At 40.2% G+C, this 22,526-nt stretch overlaps 1 protein-coding gene across 3 annotated transcripts in view; it reads right to left on the minus strand.

Moving 5' to 3' along the window:
• Positions 1-336: 336 nt before the first annotated feature.
• Positions 337-22,526, minus strand: part of LOC126239825 (nectin-4-like) — a 470,862-nt gene continuing 448,672 nt past the window's right edge. For 2 of the 3 annotated variants that reach the window (XM_049947887.1, XM_049947888.1), the window contains exons 6-7: positions 18,793-18,929; positions 337-772 (exon numbers count right to left, since the gene is read on the minus strand). In XM_049947887.1, coding sequence (XP_049803844.1) covers positions 624-772; positions 18,793-18,929 — 286 coding nt within the window. In that variant the 3' untranslated portion in view covers positions 337-623. Of the gene's footprint in view, positions 773-813; positions 886-18,792; positions 18,930-22,526 lie in introns of those variants that run through there. The other variant, XM_049947889.1, reaches the window with a different exon arrangement.

Raw genomic sequence — 22,526 nt, forward strand, 5'->3', positions numbered from 1 at the left:
TGAATGAAAATTCCTGTCACATAGGTGAATATTGATCGCTGCTCCCGGGACATCCTGTGTAATAATATTAGGGTGAAATTTTAGTGTTACCCTGGCATGATGTTTTTCAGAGTGCTCTATAAACAAATCCCACTGGAGATGGCAAGAAAGTGGTGAAACATGTTTGGGTAAAGGAAACAATTAAAGAACAGTTTCTTGCATGAGGCAGTATATCTCTCGACGTTTCTCAGCAAGAATGAAAGAAAGATCATCAACATCCAAAAGGCATTAGAAAGATGGCAATAGCCAAGGGATTTCTGATTTGTAAGTCTCAGGGAAAGGGGCTTGTGTGGAACGTGAAATACATTTTTCTTTATTTTCTACAAACATCACATTATAAATATAGTACATGTTGAAATAGAATTATCTCTATACTTCAAAAACGACATTGTCATATATATTTATGCATATGTGTGCTCACATCACCTCAACTATTTCCTTCTCTCACCACTTGCGAAGTACTGTCCGTGGTCACAGTCTCTCGTCTGAGCCCACCCATACCGCCCCGTCGCACCCGTCGGTGGTTGCGCGCCCGGCGGCACCGCCTGGCCCTTCACGCCGTGGCTGGCCGGTGGCTAGTGACGTCACCTGGAGGTCATCGGCAGCGGCAGCGGCAGCAGCAGCCGCGGCAGCAGACACGCGGCCAGCAGCCGCCACAGCGCGCCGGCCACACCGGGGCCACGTGACCACCAGCCGGCTGCCCCGCCGTGCTGCATCGCCGCAGGCGTCTCGCCTGCGCGACACACACACACAGAGTGGACACGACAGCAGACACCTGCTGCTGGAGGAGAGTTCGTCTCGGAAGCATCTACAACTGACTGGACGTGAATATGAGATCCTGCGTCTCTGAAAAAGACGTCACAAGTATTACAAAACATACAGAAAGCCGCCCGGTGTGGCCGAGCGGCTCTAGGCGCTTCAGTCTGGAACCGCACGACCGTTACGGTCGCAGGTTCGAATCGTGCCTCGGGCATGCAGGTACGAGGGTCACTCCAAAAGAAATGCACACTATTTTTTTTAAATCCATTTTTTTATTCTAAATGTTTGAAAGTTTTACAATGTGTACATACGTCCTTTACGAATAATATTTTCATTAAAAATTGGTTAGCTCAGTGGTAGAGCACTTGCCCGCGAAAGGCAAAGGTCCCGAGTTCGAGTCTCGGTCCGGCACACAGTCTTAATCTGCCAGGAAGTTTCATATCAGCGTACACTCCGCTGCAGAGTGAAAATCTCATCTCGAATATTTTCATTTCTCCACATAATTTTCATCCCTCTCAACTGCCTTACGCCATCTTCGAACGAGCGCCTGTATACCCGCACGGTAAAATTCTGGACCAACCTGTTGGAACCACTGTTTGGCAGCGTGCACAAGGGAGTCATCATCTTCAAACCTTGTTCTACGAAGAGAGTCTTTCAGTTTCCCAAAGAGATGATAATCACACGGAGCCAGGTAAGGACTGTAAGGCGGGTGTTTCAGTGTTGTCCATCCGAGTTTTGTGATCGCTTCCTTTTTTTTTTTTTTTTTTTTTTTTTTTTACTGACATGTGGCCGTGCATTGTCGTGCAAGAGCCAAACATTCTGTTTTTGCCGATGTAGTCGAACACGACTCAGTCGAGCTTGAAGATTCTTCAGTGTCGACGCATATGCATCAGAATTTATGGTGATTCCACTTGGCATAATGTCTACAAGCAAGAGTCCTTCGGAATCGAAAAACACCCTAGCCATAACTTTTCCAGCAGGTGTGGTTTTGAATTTTTTTTGCTTGGTTAAATTTGCATGATGCCACTCCATTGATTGCCTCTTCGTCTGGTGAAACATTATGGAGCCATGTTTCAATCACCTGTTACAATTCTTCCAAGATATTCATCTCTACCATTCTCGTACTGTTCCAAAAGTTCGCTGCATACCGTTTTTCTTGTTCCTTTGTGAACCACTGTTAACATCTTGGGAACCCACCTTTCACAAACCTCCCATAAGTCCAACACTTTCAGTATTGTGCAAACACTTCCTTCTCCTATCCAAACGTAGCGTCACAATTCGTTCACTGTAATGCGTCGGTCAGCAGTCACCAATTCGTTAACTCTCTGCACATTGTCTGGAGTGTGTGCAGTTCGAGGTATGCCGCTGCGAGGACAATCCTCAATATTGCTGTGCCCGCTTTCATCACGTAACCTGCTTGCCCACCGACTAACTGTACTGCGATCGACAGTAGCATCTCCATACACCTTTTTCAACCTCTTGTGGATGTTTCCGACTGTCTCGTTTCCACAACACAGAAATTCAGTGACAGTACGTTGCTTCTGACGAACGTCATATGTAGCAGCCATCTGTAAGACATGCTATGACGGCGCCACTCACAGGAACAGGTTGAACTAAGTTTGAAAACAAGCGGGAAGGATGTATCTACACACTGTAAAACTTTCACACATGCGGAATGAAAATTGTATTTTTACAAAATTAGTGTGCATTTCTTTTGGGGTGACCCTCGTATTTGATGTCCTTAGGTTAGTTACCTTTAATTAGTTCTAAGTTCTGTGGGACTGATGACCTCAGATGTTAAGTTCCATAGTGCTCAGAACCATTTGAACCATGTGAATATACAGAAAATAGGCACATACCAGTGGATAGAGCACTTCTTCAAGTACAAATGCATATTACAGGTCATCGATGTGGCCACCATTTGTGACACAAACGTCAATATGGGGCAAAAAGGGCGTGTGTGCAATTCACTAAGTCACTACAACACCAGCCCGCTTTGGAAACCTGTTCTTTGGTTTGCAGTCATGATTAATTCCATGTGACAGCATGCACTGGGTGATTTATCTACCTGTGTTGATACACTAGCCTTCTAGTGATTGCCTTTGCAAACTACACCACAGTACATATTAGAAATAGAGACTTGGGGAGTTTCTCTATCCACTGATATGTGTCATTTTTCTTTACATCCTGGAGTTTACATGCAGTCATCTTCTGAAATACTGGAGGTATTTATGAATAACCCTACAATGCAATGCAAGTCTTTTTATGTTGGACATCCTTTTAGAAACGAAGTACTTATGAATAACTCTACAATGCAATACCAGTCTTTTTATGTAGAACCTCCTTTTGGCAAAGACATATTCAGTCTTTCTACATAAATACTTCCTTCACCATTCCTTATTCAGTTCAGTTTGACATTCAGGAATTAAAGGAGCCTAGGACATTAACGACATTATGTGCACGCTTTGTCTCTTATAACTGCAGACTTGAGAAAATCGTCATTGGTATGCAATTACAGCCCAGAATATTGCAAGACAGATGGGTACTACCAACGTGAGGGCTGTGCCCGATTTTCTCTGTCAGAGAACAGATCTCTACATGTCATGATAAACTAGTCATGAATATTCTTTTTATGGATCCATTTCATTGTGCGTGGAGTAAAAATATCGAACTAAATGATAGTCTATTTGGGGATGAATAACCATATGTAATACATACTGATGATTGTTTCGTTCTAACGGTTGGCTAACTACAGGGCTGGTTTTAGATGTTTTGATTTTAGTGGCTAGTAAAGACCTGGGCTACAATAGAAAGATCTGTGTATGGACCTTGAGAAAGCTAGGTGTATGTCCTGCTGGCAAACCATCCTGATGCTCTCCTCGCCTCTACAAGGCACAGTTAGTTTTCAGAGACACAGATGTTATATTCTTATCAGCTGAGATTGATATTATCCTTGTCATAGTAAGGTCTCTGACTGATGCTGTGTATTAATGTCGGCTAATATTCTGGGTTGTGATTGGAGACGTAAGTGTGTGTGTGTGTGTGTGTGTGTGTGTGTGTGTGTGTTTCTAAAGGCTTAAAAGCTCTCTGATTGACCTATATGGGATAGAGAGAAGAAAATGCCAACACGTCATGGCTTTGATAAAATACTATTTTACGGTTGAGGGAGGAAAGTAGGTGTGTTGTCGTTGGCTTAGTTCCTCTATGACTCGCCCATTTGGGGTACTGAGAATAAGTCAGTGGAGGTGGCAAGCCTTAAGAGGGAGTTAAGCTAACACTTGGTCCAAGAACCATAAGAGAAGGTTGTATACATGGAAGAAGACGAGATACTAGAAGGACTCAGATAGTTTATGTAATGGTAAGACAGAGATTCAGGAACTAGGTTTTAAATTGTGAGACATTTCCAGGGGTAGATGTGGACTCCGACCACAATCAATTGAATGAACCGTAGCTTAAAACTGAAAAAATTGCAAAAAGGTGGGAATTTAAGAATATCGGAACTGGATAACTGACAGAACCAGAGGTTGTAGAGTGTTTCAGGCAGAGCATTAGGGAATGATTGGCAAGAATGGGGCAAAGAAATACAGTAGACGAAGAATGGGTAGCTTTGAGAGATATAATAGTGAAGGCAGCAAAGGATCAAGTAGGTAAAAAGACGAGGGCTAGTATAAATCCTTGGGTAAAAGAAGATACATTGAATTTAATTTAAGAAAGGAGAAAATACAAAAATGCAGTAAATTAAACAAGCAAAACGTAATACAAAGGTCTCAAAAATGAGATCGACACGAAGTGCAAAATGGCTATGCGGTGATGGCTAGAGGACAAATGTATGTAGAGCTATATATCACTAGGGGTAAGGTAGATACTGCCTACAGGAAAATTAAAGAGACCTTTGGAGAAAAGGGAACCACTTGCTTGAATATTAAGAGCTCAGATGGAAACCCAGTTCTGTCAACGAAGCAAAGCAGAAAGGTGGAAGGAGTATGTAGAGGGTCTATAATAAGGGCAACGTTCTTGAGGACAATATTAAGGAAAGTGAATAGGATGTAGATGTGGAAATGGGAGATTTGATGCTGAATGAAGAGTTTGATAGAGCACTGAAAGACCCAAGTCAAAACAAGGCCCCTGGAGTAGAAAACATTCCATTAGAACTACTGATGGCCTCGGGAGAGCGAGCCCTGACCAAACTCTCTACCATCTGCTGAGCAAGATGTATGAAACAGGCTCAATACCTTCAGATATCAAGAAGAATATAATAATTCCGATCGCAAAGAAAGCAGGTGTTGACGGATGTGAAATTTACCGAACTATCAGTTTAATAAGCAACGGCTGCAAAATACTAACACGAGTTCTTTACAGACGAATGGGCAAGCTGGTAGAAGCCGACCTAGGGGGATGATCAGATTGGATTCCCTAGAAATGTAGGAACACGTGAGGCAATACAAGCCCTACGACTTATCTTACAAAATAAATTAAGGAAAGGCAAACCTACGTTTCTAGCATTTGTAGACTTAGAGAAAGGTTTTGACAATGTTGACTGGAATACTCTTTTTCAAATTCTGAAGGTGGCAGGGATAAAATACAGGGAGCGAAAGGCTGTTTACAATTTGTACAGTAACCAGATGGCAGTTATAAGAATCGAGGGGCATGAAAGGGAAGTAGTGGTTGGGAAGGGAGTGAGACAGGGTGGTAGCCTATCCCCGATGTTATTCAATCTGTATATTGAGCAAGCAGTAAATTAAACAAAAGAAAAATTCGGAGTAGGAATTAAAATCCACGGAGAAGAATAAAAACTTGGAGGTTCGCCGATGACATTGTAATCCTATCAGAGACAGCAAAGGATCTGGAAGAGCAGCTGAATGGAGTTGACAGTGTCTTGAAACGAAGATATAAGATGAACATCAGCAACAGCAAAACGAGGATAATGGAATGTATTCGCATTAAATCGGGTGATGTTGAGGTAATTAGATTAGGAAATGACATACTTAAAGTGGTAGACGAATTTTGCTATTTGGGGAGCAAAATAACTGATGATGGTCGAATTAGGGAGGATGTAATATGTAGACTGGCAATGGCAACTAAAGCGTTTCTGAAGAAGAGAAATTTGCTAACATAGAGTTTAGATTTAAGTGTCAGGAAGTCGTTTCTGGAAGTATTTGTATGGAGTGTAGCCATGTTTGATAGTGAAATATGGACGATAAAGGGTTTGGACAAGAAGAGAATAGAAGCTTTCGAAATGTGGTGCTACAGAAGAATGAGGAAGATTGGATGGGTAGATCACAAAACTAATGAGGAGGTATTGAATAGAATTGGGGAGGAGAGAAATTTGTGGCACAACTTGACTAGAAGAAGGGATCGCTTGGTAGGACCTATTCTGAGGCATCAAGGGATCACCAGTTTAGTATTGGAGGGCAGCGTGGAGGGTAAACATCGTAGAGGGAGACCTAGAGATGAATACACTAAGCAGATTCAGAAGGATTTAGGTTGCCGTAGGTACTGGGAAATGAAGAAGCTTGCACAGGATAGAGTAGCATGGAGAGCTGCATTAAACCAGTCTCAGGACTGAAGACCACAACAACAAGAAGATCTTTGACTGGATGGTACAGGATGAAGCCAACGGCTCTGAGTTACATATTGACTGCATGTTTCTTATTCAATTACCAGAAAAATACTTGACTGTGAATGGGACATCTGAATGAGTGTTGGTTTGCTTGAAAGCTCTGTGAAAGGATATTTGAAAGAAAGAGATTCGCCTTGGGAGAGTGAAGCAGCATTATGTCGTCACTGAAAGAGGCATGAGGCATGGCTTCGCAGGAGGAGGGTACAACAATGTCATAGAAAGGGGAGCGGTTTCGTAAAATAAACGTGACACCCACCTACTACAGTCCCATTAGCTTCCAGTTTTCGTATTTGATGATGAATGCCCAGTGTCCTCCTATACCAACAAATGTTTGTGAACCATCAGAGAAGTTCTTTCAGGAAACTTAAGGGAATATTAAATTTATTGGGCAATTATTTGATGTTTTCTATCTATGAAAATGATTCGGTATGGCTCTGAGCACTAAGGAACTTAACTTCTGAGGTCATCAGTCCCCTAGAACTTAGAACTACTTAAACCTAACTAACCTAAGGACATCACAAACACCCATGCCCGAGGCATGATTCGAACCTGCAACAGTAGCGGTCGAGCGGTTCCAGCCTGTAGCGCCTAGAACGGCTCGGCCACTCCGGCCGGCAATGATTCGGTATATTTTGTTCCCTATAAGTTGTTATCTCCATGTGCATTGTGTCCCCAACCCTATAATTTAATCATCGAGGAATTGACTTCAGTGGTCTGGAGACCATCAACGATTGAAAGCAGCAACAACAAGCGTCGTGTCTATGGTTATATTTCTCTTGGATAGTTTTTTTTTTTACTTTCATTTCATTATTTATTTTAATTTGTAATTTTAGGATGACATTTAAGACTCGGCTATTTGGATACTTTTGGTGATAACAACTTCTTAATGAGGTCTGGAGAATGGTTTCTCTTCGTCGGGCCAATGTAAGAAATAACACTCGCAGACCAACATCTATACAAATAAGTTATAACATTACCATTTACTTGAGGTGATATTGTTCATAGCAGTACACAAATCTAATGGCCTGGACCTTTATGATTATGTATGATTATGTATCTGTCCATATAACTGTACGTTTAAATTTTTTTTATTTTTATTTATTTATTTATTTATTTATTTATTTTTTTGCAGCGGTTACACGATGCCACAGCATATGATAATCGTAACTGAGTACTTATATATGAAATGATTGTAAATAATGGTGCACATAGCATGCTGATATTGTACTTGTTCTACAACACATTTTATCAAAAAGTCTTTCCGACTAGGCGATTTGCTACAATACTTCACGAAGAAATGCTAAACCGTTAACCTGAACTGCAAATATCCAACTGACGCAGCGCGTTATTTGTAAATGATCATCTTATACTGAATGACGCTGTTACTATATAGTCCTGTATTTGAAAATGAAGTTTATCTTCTGCTGTATTTAATCGACGCGATTTACTTTTTTCCTAGTAGCTATTTGTTCCATCACGATTCAGTGTTTCTATCCCCGGGTAGATGCTCTGAGTGGAGTACCTGCCAATTATTCTGACACAATAGCAGCGTGAGTCCATAGTTGTTGGTCCGACTTTGCGGAAACCTCGTGGTATGTAAGCTAGAACTTAGTTACGGATTCGGTTTCATCTCCTGAGGATGCAGATGAGAGAAGCCCTTGAAACTCTAACAACTGTTAACTGAACTTTACTTCAATGAGAATGTTTCATTCGGGATTTCCAGTACTTAAATCTAACCAGGAGGAGGTAATTATGTACGTCCTTTAAAGTTAAATGAAGTTACTACGAGCTCTTATATATGACATAATTACATGATGAAAGCGTGTAGAAAAATTTGTTCGCTTCAGAGAGATGTGATTTCGAAACCTTTAACAAAGAAGTCCTGAAACGTGATACACCTAATTTACAATTTTTTTCCTCTGTGGCCAATTTTTCTAATGCTGAGTAGGTGTTCCTATAAAATTTCTTGAAACTGTATCATCGTTTTCCTTCATTTATTTTTTGCCATCTCAAGCTATCCACAATATCGCAAAACCATTCGAATTTTTGCCGAATTTATGAATACAGTTTCTTAAACAGATAATCATTATGCTCAATTCACTTAATATTTAGTGTGGCGCTTCCAAAGAACGTACAACAATAGAGTTACAAGTATTTGCATAATTTAGTTTTCATTCGTACCTATGCTGTATTACTGTTTTTTTTCTTTGCTGAAGCCCAATTCGTAGACTTTTCGAAGTATTCGTGTAATTTAGCCTCTCTGTTGCGTACCACTAGTACATGAATAAGGCCATGAACTTAATTGTTGCTATATTGTCAATAAAAACATATCTGTTGATTATTCCACAATTATTATGATAAATGTGACAATTATAATGTCTGTTAAGGATATTGTTTTTTATTCGTACATATTGCAAATAACCTTCTGCATGACTACATCATTCTCAAGTACAAAGCGAAAAATTCTCACTGAGACTTCGCCTTTGACCGTTATAAATCTGTCTGGCAGTTACGTTACTTAATCTTTTTGTTGATCTTGGATAGGAAGGTAGCTTTCCTAAAGAAGGATTTTGTATTGTAACGTCTGGATGTGCAGATTCATATATTTTCACTACATAAACTATTATTATCTACTCCCCGCCCCCAAACTATTGTTATCTATTATTATTAAGTACAAATTAAGTACAAAAATAAACCTACAGTAATAGATTGGTGATTCATTAAGAAGATGGGAATAAGATACGATCTATTATGAGGACAATTATTCCAGGCACTTTTCGCTCTGTCCTAAAAACAAAATTTTCAGAGCCATAGCCGAAGAGCTCTGGATGGCAAACAACATCGAAACAATGGCAGAACAGCTTACGTATCACGTGACGCACAGTGTCTCCCTACTGTGCATGTATCTTACACGTATCTATAGTGTTCAGTCAAAACATGGTAAGAAAAGCAGAACTGAAAAATATTTTGAGAGATACAAGAAACACAACAGAATTGCAGTGGATAGCTTTGTGACATGGAACACAGAAGCCAATAGCTAACAATCAGAAAAAAACAACACTTTTAAAATCTCGATAGATGAAAGGCAATGTCCTGACTTACTGATTGACGCATCATCGGCCAGCCCTAAACCGCTAGGAATAGAAACGTGGAATTAGCAAAATGTGTGGATCTTGTACTGTAGGCATTGTTTAAAAAGGGATTTATCGCTGTCCCAACCTTAAGGGTGGATTTTTTAAAAGTTGCTATTAAGGTAACGTTGAAGCTAAACCTACAAAAACTAGTATCTGGTTTGTCGGTCAGAAATAAAGAAATACGGGAATTTGGATATTCAGAAATTTAATCCAGTGGTGCTGAAAGCTTTGTTTGATAATGTATCATTATTGTAGCACTACTAGTATTTTTAAAGAATATGTCTATGAACGTTGGTATTACGGTTACAAACAAAAAAATGGTGTTTCCGACTTTTTGGAAACTGAATCTCTAAGGGGGTGAAATAGGGGATGAGATGTTTTGTGGAAATATTTTATTATGAAACCGTTCTTAAAGGCAAATTTTTGAAAATTGGAATTTCGCTTGTCAGTCACAAACTTAAGAAAAATACTGACTGAAACAGGATCACAATGACTCACTGGCACATCAGCGCCCAGAGAAAACCACTAAGGATAGGTTCTTGAAGTTTAGAGAGGGGGTTTATCTTATCCTAAACTCATCGTTTAAGAAGCACCAATCCTAAGGAGGTGAAAAACGTAAAGGTTTTTGAAAGTATGTCGCTGATAAGCGAATTTTAAAACTAGAGTTACGAAAACTGGTGTTAAGTTTCTAGTCAGAAAAGAAAAAGTACGTGGTTCAAAATTTTTGGTAATTCTGCCACTATGAGGGTGAAATATTTCGAGGAAATATTTTGAAAATAGTAATTACTAAAGAACAGCTAAAGGATTTTGATGACTACATCTAAGAAAACTGATGTTTGACTTTTAGGTTAGAAATTCTACCACTAAGAAATTCTACCACTAAGAGAGTGCAATAGGGGACGAAACTTTTTTAGGAAATACTTCGTTACATTAAACAATTTTAAAGCTAAATTTATGAAAATTGTTATTTCTGTTCTTGATTAGATGTAAAGAAATACTTTTTAGAGGATGGAAGTCGCTATGAAACATCTCTACAACAACACAAAAGGTGTGATTAACAAAAACCTTGGACTCCAGCTACTGAACTGCTTTTTGGTCAGAATCACATTCCGAACAGCCATACTTATACGGCCTTAATCAGCGTGAAAAGCTTAGAAAGTGTTGCAGTTTGAGAACAACATAAAAATTCAATTAAATAAAAAAAGAAAAATCTTTGTAGGCTACCCAATCTACACGAGCCAGTCAGTGGGCTCTAAGCTACTGATGCAATAATCCAAATAAGGCAGGTACTGACATCACTGACTTGGTTCGATAGCTCCATCCTTTCGAGAACTCATGGTTGCAAAATACTGACACGATTTATTTACAAAACAATTGAAAGAGTGTGAGAAGCCGACCGTCAGGAAGATCAGCTTTGGTACCGGAGGAATTACCTAACATTAGAGGCAAAAATGAGGATACTGATCTATCTGTATAGAATGAGTAAGTAAAATCTGTATTGGTAGAGTTTGTAAACTTAATGACAGATTTTAATCATGTCGTCAGTAATGAAAGTTAGTAATACTGAGTAGCAGCAACAAATTACATGTGAAAAGTTATGTCCAGTCACGAAAACTGATAACGGCCAGGAGAGCAGTGTGTTTACCACAATCCCCTCCATATCCACATCCGGTGATGCCCTAGGGCTGAGGATGGCAAGGCACCCAGACGGTACCTTTGGGCCTTCAAGGTCTGTTCGGACGGTATTTGTCTGTTTATTTGAAAAGTTATGTGCAACTAACATAATACCAGGCTATAGTTATAAGAGTCAAAGGACATGAATTGAGAAAGGCTTAGGATAAGGTTATAACCTACTCCGTATGCTACTCAATCTATACTTTGGTCAAACAGTGAGTGAAAGCGAGGGGAAATTTGGAAATAGAAATAAGGACCTGCGAGATGGAATAAAAGCCTTTGATATTTGTCGACGATATGGTAATTCTGTCAGAGATGGGAAAGAACGTGGAACACTAGTTAAACTGAATGGATGGTACATCGAAGAGAAGTTACAAGAAATATTAACAAAAGTACAAGAAGTAATAGACAAGTTTTGCTATCTGTGGAGAAAAACGACTGGTGGTGGCTGAAGCAAAGAGGACATAACATGCGGACTTGCAGTGGGAAGGTAAGCTTTTAATAAAAATACTTTTGGAAAATTATACTAATATAAGATTTTATTAAAGCTGTCTTGATCGCAATAACGAGAATGACTGGTATCAAATGCTGATCACTCAACAGAACTTTCATTATACTTAACGACTAAAACCGATTAACATTGTTAACGATTAACATTGTTACTAAATTTTGTGAGCACGATAACTTCAATAAAGACATTTGCTAATATTCGACCATATACTCCATAAATAACGTATAGTTGCTTGTAAAATTTCGAACAAAATTTTCCACAGAAAAAGTAACTGAACTGGGTCAGAGGTGTGGATGACGTTCTGTGTTTGTGGACAAGTGCCACTGTGCCGTTGGATACATTAATACAATATTTCAGCTTCCAACATAAGAAAACTCTCTTCACAATGGAGCTTAGAGTCTCTTCTATAAATGTAATGGAGCTTAATATATATTGGCTCAAAGACACATTTATTTAGCATTTACAGGAAAACCATGGCTACAGATGCAGTAATCGCTGAAGCTCCTAGCACCCATACAGACAGAAACACGTAGCTTTTCATTCAATATGCATCTGCTCATATCTGTTTCAGTATCTCAGTCTGTTCAAACAGAACTAAAAACCATCAAATACATCGCCATAAATAATGGCTATTGCTCTGCCGTATGTGCAAGATTTCAGATATTCTCGGAAAAAAGTCGACGCCTCGCAACTCTGCATTTTATAATACAAACAGCCTATCCACATCTTAACTCAATAGGAAAGACAAATAGTAACGCTTCCCACAGAGTGGTGTGCATAAGGTCACATTTAAGGATTGTGAGAAAGTAGATATTGATAAATCTGGCACAACTGTGGCAGTTTAGATTATATGAATATGGCAGAAGCAAGAGATTAAGAAAGTAAGTTTTAATCTTTGCCTTCTTTGCCTATGATCTTTTCACAGAGAACCAGTCATCTGATGTAGAACGGGAAGCAATACAGTCTCTAAAGAGAAGTAGAAAAAAGGGGATCCTGCCAAAAATACTGGAAATTAACAAACAAATGACACAGAATGTGTATTAGTTTTGATTTTCAATTCTTTTCAATTAAGCTTTAGTTATAAATAACAGACTGAAACTTAACGAAGTTGAGGCACACGGCAATCTGTCACAATCTCATTAGTCAAATATAAATGTAGATACAAATAGTTAACGATCAGACTGACCAAATTCATCCAGCACATTGTGCTTAGACAAAGCATGTATTGCAAATAAGATAACACCAAGGCATGTACAGGGAAAATTCAGTAGCAAGTGCAGGAATGGGAATGTGCTAAAATGCAAACGTAAATGTGAAATTGGAGACTTGTTTATAACAAAAAGAAATAATTTGCTATGAGTAGTATAAACTGTATTTTGAACTGTGAGGGCTACTAATCCCCGTGATTTTTCATATGTCATTTCGTGTTATAAGGGACATTGCTAGAGATCTAACGTCAGAAGCACATAACAGATTGAATGATAAATACATATAAAGGAATATTTTAGTCAGGGAGCTACAACTGAAGGTAATGAACCCACACCTAGGGCGCAGGTTAAGGTTCATAAACGTTCATTGCCAATAAGACGAATCGTCAAGGGGAGGATGGGGATCCATTCAGTAAAGCCTCTAGGAAGTGTCTTAATTCGTTAAAGGAACATTACTACAACAGTATAAAACTTCCAACCAAAAGTAGTCACAAAGTGCGGAAGAACATTAGCAGCACTCAAACCCCATCTTTAGATATAGTGAACCTTTATGCTGAGGTACCGGTTACCAATGCTATTGGAGTCATTAAGGAAAATTTGTGCTCTCGGAGTAGGCTGTCGAATGATGAAAGTAACAAATTTATTGATTTGTTATAGGAAGGTTTGAAGTAAAATGACTGAAATATAATGGAGGAAAGTATCTTCAAAATGACGGGCTTAGCATGGGCAGCTCCATATCCGGCTTGTTGGCCGAGATATTCATCAACTATCTCGAAAAGTCGTGTTTTAATGAAAATCTACATCTGGCAGTGAAGATAGTGTACTTTAGGTAGGGTGATAACAGACTGGTGCTGGTTAATGATAATGATGTTGTAATTCATACAACTGCAGACGGACTCAATGGATTGCATAAAAAGTGAAATTCACCTTCGAAATGGAAACCAATGGTTCCGTTAACTTCGTAGACTTACATTTCGGGAATGATAATGGGAAACACAGGTTCGGGGTTTTGAGAAAAAAATATTTATGCCATTATTTTTACTGACCACCATTCAAATCACCAGAACCAGCATAAGAATGCCTTTTTTTATTTTTCTGTTAACCGTCTTCTCAAGCTGCCACACACACCTGCTGAGCGTGTAAAACAATTAGACACTATTCAACATATTGTCAGGGCGAACAACTACGCTCTCATCACGTAGATAAAATTTACAAAAGTATTGTAAAAAATACCAAGATGCAAGACAAATATAGGTAGCAACAAAATGGAAGGTACAGATAACAAATGCATTTGCGTGCCATACAAAGGTAGCATCAGTTAACAAAAAACAAAACATAGCAACCTTGGGCTTCTTTTGGTTAATGAGGTTGATAAATGAAATATGCATCACGAGTCAAGTGGGTACGGAATAGAATGTCCACACTGTGACACTTGTTTACGGAACAGCCTGGTGAAAAGCTTACGTTCAGCTTTGGTGAACACGCAGCTTCGGATAGGCTGCATGTAGCTGAGAGATCCAACTTCACCGCTCTTCTGGTTGAGAGGCGACACGCCCTCGTCTTTCTGAAATCGGGAGTCATATTGCTGCACAAGGCCTCAGCCTTCATGGATCTCCCAGAAAAGATGTATATATACCTTCATCTGAGGTCATCTGGTGATCACCTGCTCAATAAACAGGTCCAGGTGAAGAACAGCTGGTTTTGGGAATTTTTCGACGATCTGGTGCTTTGGGGAACGAGGCGTCGCGAGGCATGAAGGATATAACATGGGAATTTCAGCCTACCTTTAAAAAGACACTTGGCATGGTAGTATTTGAGAACATAGCTTATAATTAACAGTAAATCGTTTTGTCTTCTATTTTGTTGGTTCTATCCAGTGGCATGTCTATTTTACCACCAAACAAGTAAATCACTATTCAATATTCTACCTCAAAGGCCAGGTATTATGACAGTTTGTTTTACTGTCTTTCTGCAAACAGCGTAACGCAGTTAGATCTACAGTATACATGTGTATATGAAACTTTACGTTTTGTTAAATGTATGTGATTAAATCAGCCTTGTCATATTTGATCTTCATTATTTTACTATCATGTTAACACATCTTCATAAAAATTGTTTGTAAAGGACTTTTATATTTCTTTTACATCAAATATTTAGTGAATCGCTTAACCACTATGATATGAATGACTGTGTTAGATTTTAGCTTTTGACGAATTTCAAATTGGTATGTAGCTGTATTTTATCAAAGGGATCTTCAACAAAAAATTTTAGTTTTTATATTTTTATTACTAAAGTGATGTAACGGTTTTGTATAGGACAGTTATGTGAACGTATTAACAATCTTTTGAACAGGTTTTGGAGGAACAATTCACCACTAAGATATGAGCTAGCACGTTCCACGCTGCATTTCTTGAATATTTGAAAGTGACATGCAAATATGCTTGTTGACTTTTGATATTACAAAAAAAGAAAGAAGGGTTTTAAACTACTGTATTGCAATGAAAATCTGTTAGTTAATTTGTAACATAGATGTCATTATTTGCACTACATGACGTAAACTAAGGCCCCTGTACTTGCTCTAAAGAACCGCCTCTGGCCACACACCAATAAGGTAGTATGGTGACATGTACTGCCGCGAAGCCGTTGGATTGTCGCTCTGTCGACGAGAATGGATAGCTGCTATTGGATAACATGGTGTTTTCTTATCGTTCTGCGTACGGAATCGAATTTGGTTAATACTGAAGGTTTTTTCAAAATTATTTTTGACCAGTTGTCGAACGTACCTCCACAAAATAATTGTTTCCTCTTTTAGTTAAGTCATTGTTTGTGCGTGAAAATTGTAATATTTCCCCATATAAGCTTTACACATGCCATCATTTTTGTAGCCTCTGAGTAAATGATACCCGTGTAAGTCGCACGTCAATGTATCTATGTTTTGCGACATTCAGTTGTCATCTGAAGATGGCGTAAGAAGCCAGAGGCCCGTTATTGGCCATATAAATATAATTTTTCAAAACATCAGAAAGTTTTTCCTATATAATATTAAAATTGTAAGTATTATGGATTCTTTTAAGAAAGTATACTTTTATGTGTACCGTTAAACTGAAAATAAACGTGGATGATAATCGGGGCAGACTAGAAAGGAATAGAACATTTTGAAATGTTGTGCTACCGAAGAATGCGGAACATTGGATGAGTAGATCGAAAAACTAGTAGCGAGGTACTGAAATTAATTGCGGAGAAAAGAGCGAGGTACAACTTGACTGAAAGAAAGAATCGGTTAGTAGGGCAAAATAGGTGACATAATGTGGTTACTAAATGAAATGTGGTAAGTGAGCATTGTATAGGGAGCTCAAGGCCGAACTACAGTAATGAGCTTCAAGCTCTTATAGACAGCTGTAGCTACAAAGAGATGAACAAACATGTGTTAAGACAGACTAGCGTGGAAAGCGGCATCAAACCAGTCGTTGGACTGAAGACCACTACAGGAACCAGTGACGGGCAACGATCTACATAAGTGAAACAACCCTATACATAAGACCTTCTCGAGTGCTGAAGCATAAGCAACTGAATCTAGAGACTAATGTCTGACTCTTAAGCAATCCCATCATCAAACTGACCCAACCGAAAATTAACTTAAGGCTAGACTAAGCCAGGCCACAGAGTCTGATAACGACATACGGTTACAGACGACTTGATGTGGCCAACCCCGCTAGTTTTACGATGGTCGGTCACGTCAGCTGACAATATACTTCAATATCTCTTTTTCGTCAGCCTCCCAGCCTAATATTATCGGTTACTTAATTATAATATTAGCTGTTCCCTGCCACGCGTTGTTGCGGCTCCGTCTGACGAATGGAAAAGAAAGTGAAGGGAAAGCACACGTTTCTAATATATATATGCAAATTGATTGTACGTCCTTAACTCTTACTCAACCCCATCTCCACCTCTTCCCTCTCTTCATCCATCTCCGCCTCCTTCCCTCTCTCTGTCACTCACCTCAGCCCTCCTCTCTCTGATGGTCTTTTCCACCGGCCTCTCTCCATCCCCTCCTAGCCCTCTCTCTCCCCCTCTCTCTGTTTATCACCTTCTCCCTCCTTTCTTTGCATATTCTCCTCCCCTCGCTGTCTCTGTCTCCTCTTGGTCCCTCTCTCTCCCTCCCTCTCTGTCCATCGCGTCCTCTCCGTTTCTATCTTCTCCTTCTCCCCCCTCCCTCCCAATCCCCTTCTGTCCCTCTGTCCATCTCCTGCTTTCTATATCCGCTGATTCCACCTTCTGTCTGTCTACCTGTACTTTCTCCTACTCTCCGACCCTGTACCTTGTTTATTGTTACTGAAAATTCAGATTCTTTGATAGTTTTCTAATCATAACCTGATAAACCACAAATAACACTTTTCTGTTAGCCGACAACGTTTGACTATTACATATCTGATAAATATGTGTATATTACGTACACTGAAAAATATATGGCCTATATCCATCCAAATGTCCATTAGAGTAGTGAGTAAAAGTTTTAATTTTCGAGGATATTGGTAGTAACGATTACCCTTTATATATTACATATTTGTTCACATAATACATATAGATTAAAAATAGGCATATAACAATGGGAGCGTATTTGAAAAAAAACGTTGCGTCAAACTTTCAAAAGAGTTAGTGAGATTTAAGAGTTCGAGCAAACGAACATTTATGTTATTATTTATATAGAGGAGTTAATTGCAGTTATCTCTACATAAATGGATACTGCAAGACATCCAATTATGGTAATTTCATCAACTATATTTCACGTTACATTGTCTTATATCGACTTCGTCAGTGCAGTTCCGTTTCCGTAGTGTGGCTTATCACTTTACATTAACGTTTCAGATCTCCAATGGCAGGTCACTGCGAAGTCAAGCCTCACTCAAACAAAAGAAAGAAAGCGGCCTCCTTTGCTTTGATTTGTCAGCTTAAGCAATCAGCTAGACGTAAATTAACTGTTATTTGCTTGCCTAGTCAGTGCCAGCTACGACACGTGAGTGTAAACGCTTCCGGAAATGCTCATGATTTTTTTGACCTTTTATAACTAGATGTTTCATTTCCTATTCTTATAATACTTAAAACTGCTGTGTTTATGCTTCCCAAGCCTTACTAAGTAAAATCCGTAGCTCACTGGCACATGGTCGATCTCATTAACAAAGGACACAAAGAGTCTCGAAAAAGTCCACTATCATTGTGAACTTCGCCGAGTAATTCCGTTTAGATTGTCTAGTGTGCTTATTTATTTGTTATATACTGTAATGCTTCGGCTACTGCCATCATCATACAACGGTAGCACCTGAAACATGTGAAAAATGTTGTGAAAGAGAAAAATGCTCAAAGTAGTGAGTACAATACTGTGCAAATAGATATTTGCCGTTCCCTGCTGCCAGAGTATCTACGCTGTTGACCAAAGTATGCTCTACACTGTAAAGCTACACGGTTAAAGGTAACAGGAAGATAGAATGGACAAGGAATAAATTGCAAAAGTTCTGCCTGTACCACCACGCCATTAATCATAAAAAGACAGAATTTTCATTCTCTGCTGACAGTTGATACGCTCTAAACACTTCAAGCAAATATGACTAGACATCACAGTGAACTGTATTACATTATTGTACAAGTAATCGAGTCAGATGGAACGTTACATGTCTGTGATAGACGTTGTCATTTGCTACTGTCTGTTTCCCCTACTAAGGTATGACCAGAGTTACTTTGCCTGTTCCGGAAATACAGCACCTTGCTGTGGGTGGCCGCACAGTTGTTTGTTCCAGTACAAACACACTGTAGTTTGAGGATGGTAGCCAACACCTGCGGCACTCAACTCACCACTGATGACGTAGACGAAAACGGTGGTGCTGGCGACGGCCGCCAGGGCGCACGTGTAGTTGCCGGAGTCGCGGCGGTTCGCGTTGGCGATGTACAGCCGGCTGGTCGCCATGCCGGGTCCCATGTCCGTCTTCACGCTGCAAGGGCAAACACAGTGGATATACAGCACTTACCAACTATACGGCCACAGGCTTGTGCGTCAGGAATTGTTTTGGTTTACATTCTGAATACTTGGCAGCGTCACTGCGATTCTTGTCCTGTCAGTGAATTTCTGTACACTTTATACCTGTATATCATGGGTAAGTGAACGTCGCATGGCATGAGGTCAACGTGATTATAGCGCCAAATGGTGCAGGCCCGGCAACACGAGGCACTGGAAGGTGCAGGAGGAGAGTCTGTGTGTACCAATGAGCGAGCAATTACTGCACAGTGTGATGATGTTCTTCATTAAGACATGGCCCGAAGGCAACATCTGGATGACTTCGCACTGAGAAGAGTTATCATGACACTGGAAGAAGGATGAAGTGTGACGTATGTAGCATAAGAATTTTCTGCTGCGTACAGCATTGTTTCACGTGTATGGGGCGTATTCCGAACCACAGACACTGCTGGGAAAAGAACAGGTGATCATCAACCGCAGTCAACTACAGCCACAGACCACAACAGCAACATGCATGTACGGACCCACGTCAAACAGTGGGTGCAACTGCAACCAAATTTAACAGGACTGCAATGCGCGCAGTCTCACTCTTCACAATGACACGGAAAACTGTATAGGACTGCTCTCATTGCCCGACGACGAGCACGAGCACATCAGCAGCATCGTTTTTGATGGTGCCGAAGAGCGTGGGACAAGGCCAAGAAGGAGTGCGCTCTAAATGGATGAGAGCAGGTTCAATACGACTAATGGTTCAAATGGTTCTGAGCACTATGGGACTCAACATCTGTGGTCATCAGTCCCCTAGACTTAGAACTACTTAAACCTAAGGACATCACGCACATCCATGTCCGAGGCAGGATTCGAACCTGCGACCGTAGCAGCAGCGCGGCTCCGGACTGGAGCGCCTAGAACCGCTCGGCTACCGCGGTCGGCTATATGACTAATGGTTCTGGACGTATGCTCATACAGCGATGTGTGAAAACAGGTAATGTACCCAGGAGCATTGTAGGACATGATTTGTTTTGATGATGCACGTGTTATGGAGTGGTAGGGGCAATGTTACAAGGGCGAACATACATCCAAATTTCTGAAATCACTCGATTGTCAACGTTATTGTGGCATTGAACTCCTTTATGTGCGAGTTCTTGGGGACGCATTCGGCATTGACTTCATGTTTATTGCGCGACCGAATTGAAGAGCACTGGTAGAGGAGCTCTTAGAACGAGAGGATATTTGGTGAATGGATTGGGCAGCTCGTTTCGTAGACTGAAATCCAACCCAGCACGCGTTACATGCGCAGGGGAGACGTATTGTCCGGGCGCTGTGACCGAGCGGTTCTAGGTGATTCATTCCGGAACCACGCTGTTGCTACGGTCGCAGGTTCGAGTCCTGCCTCGGGCATGTATATGTGTGATGTAGTTAGGTTACTTAGGTTTAAGTAGTTCTAAGTCTATGGGACTGATGACCTCAGTTGTTAAGTCCCATAGTGCTCAGAGCCATTTGAACCATTTGGGGCGTATTGTAGCACGTCCACATGAAACAACGGCCATCCACCAGCTGTCAACCTCCCTAGCTCCCTAGTGGAGGAACGGGACGTCTACTGCAAGAACTCCGTACTAACGTTATGGCCAGCAAGCAGCATATTTCAGAACGTGCACTTATATACCTGGTTACCGCATATCCTATAAAAATTATACCTCACATTTACATTTTCCTGAGGACGATCACAAATGGCGGTTACATTACCGTAGTTATTTTCTTTGAGTAAAAGTGTCGTTTTACTTGTCCTTACCTTCTGCACCACACTGTAACAGTGCCTTCTATGCATAGTTCTAATTCCATCAAGCTATGTTGAAGCTATGTTGCCTGGCAGTGAAACATCATGCGAAAACTACTTTCGTCCTTAGGTTTTCCAAGCCATTATACTATGGTGTTTCGCCTGACTTCAGAGTTGTTTCTGAGAATGAAAACTTGTATTTAGAGCTACACTTCAGTGACTCAATATGCCAAGTCCGAAAAGGCTGCGATCCTTTCACGAAAAGTGGGAAACTCTTTCGGAGTATCGTCCAGTTCACAGTACACATATTGTCATAAAGACGATGACAGAAATTTCAAAATGCTACGGACATATAAGAACCAGGCAATATTAAAATAACGCTTTCATCTTTCCTGAACACTTAAGAAAGCACGAGCATGAATAATCTGAAATGGGTCAGGAAATGAAAATTAATAGAATCGACAGTCACAACAGAAAACTCCTAACTTTCACATAAAAGAGCTATTGCAATGATTAAGAAAACAATAAATGGCTTGAACAGGATAGAGTAGCATGGAGAGCTGCATCAAACCAGTCTCAGAACTGAAGACCACAACAACAACAATAAATGACCAAAACAGTATAAATAACAACTCACAGATCATGGCAGCTATTAGAACAGTCACAGATATTGAAAATAACCGGATTACCTTCTTGATAATTGGGCCTGCACTGAAATATATGTCTCGCATTGACATTCTAAGTAAGGTTACAGTATCACTATGTAAAACATTTACTGGTCATTACGGCAGCTGTTTCCGAATATTTCCATTTTCAATGTCGCCTACGTTTCCGTGAAGTACATATAATATCTAGTGTGACTGTATCTGATGACTGATCTCGTTATATTTCACGCAAAATAGTCAAAAATCGATTTCACGTCGATTCTGTGCTGTTGTATACAGTCTGGCCTAATATTTTGTTCTGATATTATAAATACGTATATCCTGGCTCAAACCATACATTATTTTCAACGGCTGGATACTAATTTCATGGTATTTTTCGACCGAGTGCTGATCACTTTCGTGCCTTTGCAGATACATGCACTTTATCAACATAGTTTGCATTACGCTGCACGTATTTGTGTCAACGATGTGTTACTTTTTGTAGGCCCTCGTCGAAACACGTTTTTGGAGTCCGGGGAACCCAGCGCAGGGAAACTAATCGCACTTCCTGCGCTACTCGAAGTGATGTACGCGCGAAGGTTTCTTCATAGCCCACAATAGGTGGTAATAAGAAGGGGCCAAGTCAGGAGTATTAGGTGGGTGCGGCAGTACTTGGATCCCTACGTCAGCGATGGCAGATGTCGTTGTCCGATTCGTACGGGGACTAGTGTTGTCGTATCACATTACATTAATACTTGTTCCACAGATCATGAACAAGACATTTTGTAAAGATGTGGAACATGTCAGTTCAACATAAGACTTTTTTACGCGCTTTTTTTATTTTTTTTTTTTTTATTTTTTTGCAATTGCACTCCTTTCGCCTATTCTCCTGGCCGTTTCTTTTGAATTAGACGGCATGCCGCCGAAGAGTTTCTCCTTGCAATCGAAGCTCTATCAGATTGTTGACTTTGTACATAGCGACGACTGCTACAGCGTCTCGCGAGAGCGTCCAACTTGGATCACATGCCCGCCTGTAGAGGGCTGCCCACATGGGATCGCTCTCAATCTGTTTCCGTGCTGTAGTTGACCAGTTTCATGGCATACACCAATCGGCCGCAGTACGCCACGCTGCTCTCACTAGCACTATCTTCAC

This window comes from Schistocerca nitens, chromosome 1 (genome assembly GCF_023898315.1).
Source record: "Schistocerca nitens isolate TAMUIC-IGC-003100 chromosome 1, iqSchNite1.1, whole genome shotgun sequence".
In the NCBI taxonomy this organism is placed as follows: Eukaryota; Metazoa; Arthropoda; class Insecta; order Orthoptera; family Acrididae; genus Schistocerca; species Schistocerca nitens.